Source organism: Salmo salar, unplaced genomic scaffold (genome assembly GCF_965601325.2).
Source record: "Salmo salar unplaced genomic scaffold, fSalSal1 ptg000691l, whole genome shotgun sequence".
NCBI lineage: Eukaryota > Metazoa > Chordata > Actinopteri > Salmoniformes > Salmonidae > Salmo > Salmo salar.
Window position 1 is genome coordinate 1863425 of NW_027675466.1, and position 2014 is coordinate 1865438.

The 2014-nt window shown below is 37.9% G+C and overlaps 1 protein-coding gene across 1 annotated transcript; it reads right to left on the reverse strand.

Moving 5' to 3' along the window:
* Positions 1–350: 350 nt before the first annotated feature.
* On the reverse strand, positions 351–2014 carry LOC145877150 (uncharacterized; the record flags this gene model as incomplete). The annotated part of the gene is made up of 1 exon (XM_082972438.1): positions 351–2014. A coding segment is annotated over one exon (1089 nt), but the record flags the coding sequence as incomplete, so codon positions are not given.

Sequence of the window (2014 nt, forward strand, 5' to 3'; positions counted from 1 at the left end):
ATGTTGTTGGATCGGGGCCCAGTCCCCAATGTCATGCTCCAGTACATTTGGGTTGGCATATCTGAGAATGAACCCTGATATTCTAAAAGCAGGATAATGATGGTTGCATCAATAATTATGATGTCTAAATGTTACATGAATTGTAAATATGAAATATGAAAAGCAAATGTACACCCCTTTGTTAATATGTATTGGCAATAATTAACTTAAGGGTGAGGCATGGAATAATAAAACACGTATCTTTTGTCAGGCTGAATGTTTGAAATATGAGGTGATTTGAGACCTGCTTCTTCAGAAGTGGAATAAAGACATATAACACTTGGATGTTGTAAATAAATACTGGAGTGATGTAAGATTGTTACATTTTTTTTTATTATAGACCAATTTATTACACTGCGTCCTTATGTATAGGCTGCAAGTACCTTGAAATTAAGTTGTTTTCAAGTCATTGAAAGAACGACCCGAAAATACATCTTTTCAACTTTCACTTTGAACTACAAGCGAACATATATATAGTCTTATTTTCAACGTCTTTTGAATGACATTTTGCTAAATGAGAATAGCGCAATGTCACAACACAGTTTTAACGTGTCCAAATCAATAACCAATATGCAGAAACAGTTTGGGATATATTGAAAACCTAAACATTTTGAAGTGTTGCATTTTGATTCAAGTGGGTGACCAACGTGGTAAGTGTAACACAACTCTATTTTTGTTAGTCACTTTTTGTTACATCTCATAAATAGTAACTCTTTCAATTCAGAGCCTGGATTTTACTTTCCACTGAGGCTAATATCAACTGAACATTTAGGGTTCTACATTCATTCCTTAAAATACTGCTACTACAATGTTAAAACATTCTATATTGTGACGTTACTAAAATACTTCCACAATATTAAAAACATTTTACATTATTTCATTGATATCATGAAACAACTCCATGTATTTTCTGATGTTTAGTCAGAGATTTTTTATTAGAGTATCTCTTCCCACATTGATTACAGCTATAAGGTATCTCTCCTGTGTGTGTTCTCTTGTGTTTTGTCAGACAGCCAGATGTACCGAAACTCTTTCCACATTGGTCACAGCTATAAGCTTTCTCTCCTGTGTGTCTTCTCTGGTGTGATATTAGGTTGTTTAGCCAAGTAAAACTCTTCCCACATTGACTACAGCTATAAAGTTTCTCTCCTGTGTGTGTTCTCTGGTGTATAGTTAGATTGCTAGATGTAGAAAAACTCTTCCCACATTGGTCACAGATATAAGGTTTCTCTCCTGTGTGTGTTCTCTGGTGTATAGTTAGATAGCTAGATGTAGTAAAACTCTTCCCACATTGATCACAGCTATAAGGTTTCTCTCCTGTGTGTGTCCGCTGGTGTACTATCAGGCTGTTTAGCTGAGTAAAACTCTTCCCACATTGATCACAGCTATAAGGTTTCTCTCCTGTGTGTCCCCGCTGGTGTACTATCAGGCTGTATTGCCGAGAAAAACTCTTCCCACATTGATCACAGCTATAAGATTTCTCTCCTGTGTGTGTTCTCTGGTGTTCAGTCAGAGAGCCAGATATACAGAAACTCTTTCCACATTGACTACAGCTATAAGGTTTCTCTCCTGTGTGTGTTCTCTGGTGTTTTGTCAGACAGCCAGATGCACCGAAACTCTTTCCACATTGATCACAGCTATATGGTTTCTCTCCTGTGTGTATTCTCTGATGTATAGTGAGATAGCTAGATCTGGTAAATCTCTTCCCACATTGATCACAGCTGTAAGGTTTCTCTCCAGTGTGAATTCTTTGATGTATTTTAAGGTCTGATGAAGTGTTGAATCTTTTCCCACAGCAGCAGTGAGGTTTCTTCCCTGTGGGTCTCTGCTGGTGTTTCTTTAGGAGTTCTGATCTGGAGAGACTTTTCTCTGCCTCTTCAGCATCATGATGTTGTTGAGGCTCCCAGGAGGATCCCCGATAGTCACGTCTCTCTCCTGTGTGAATGACAAAGTCAGACAGACGGTTAAAGGCCCA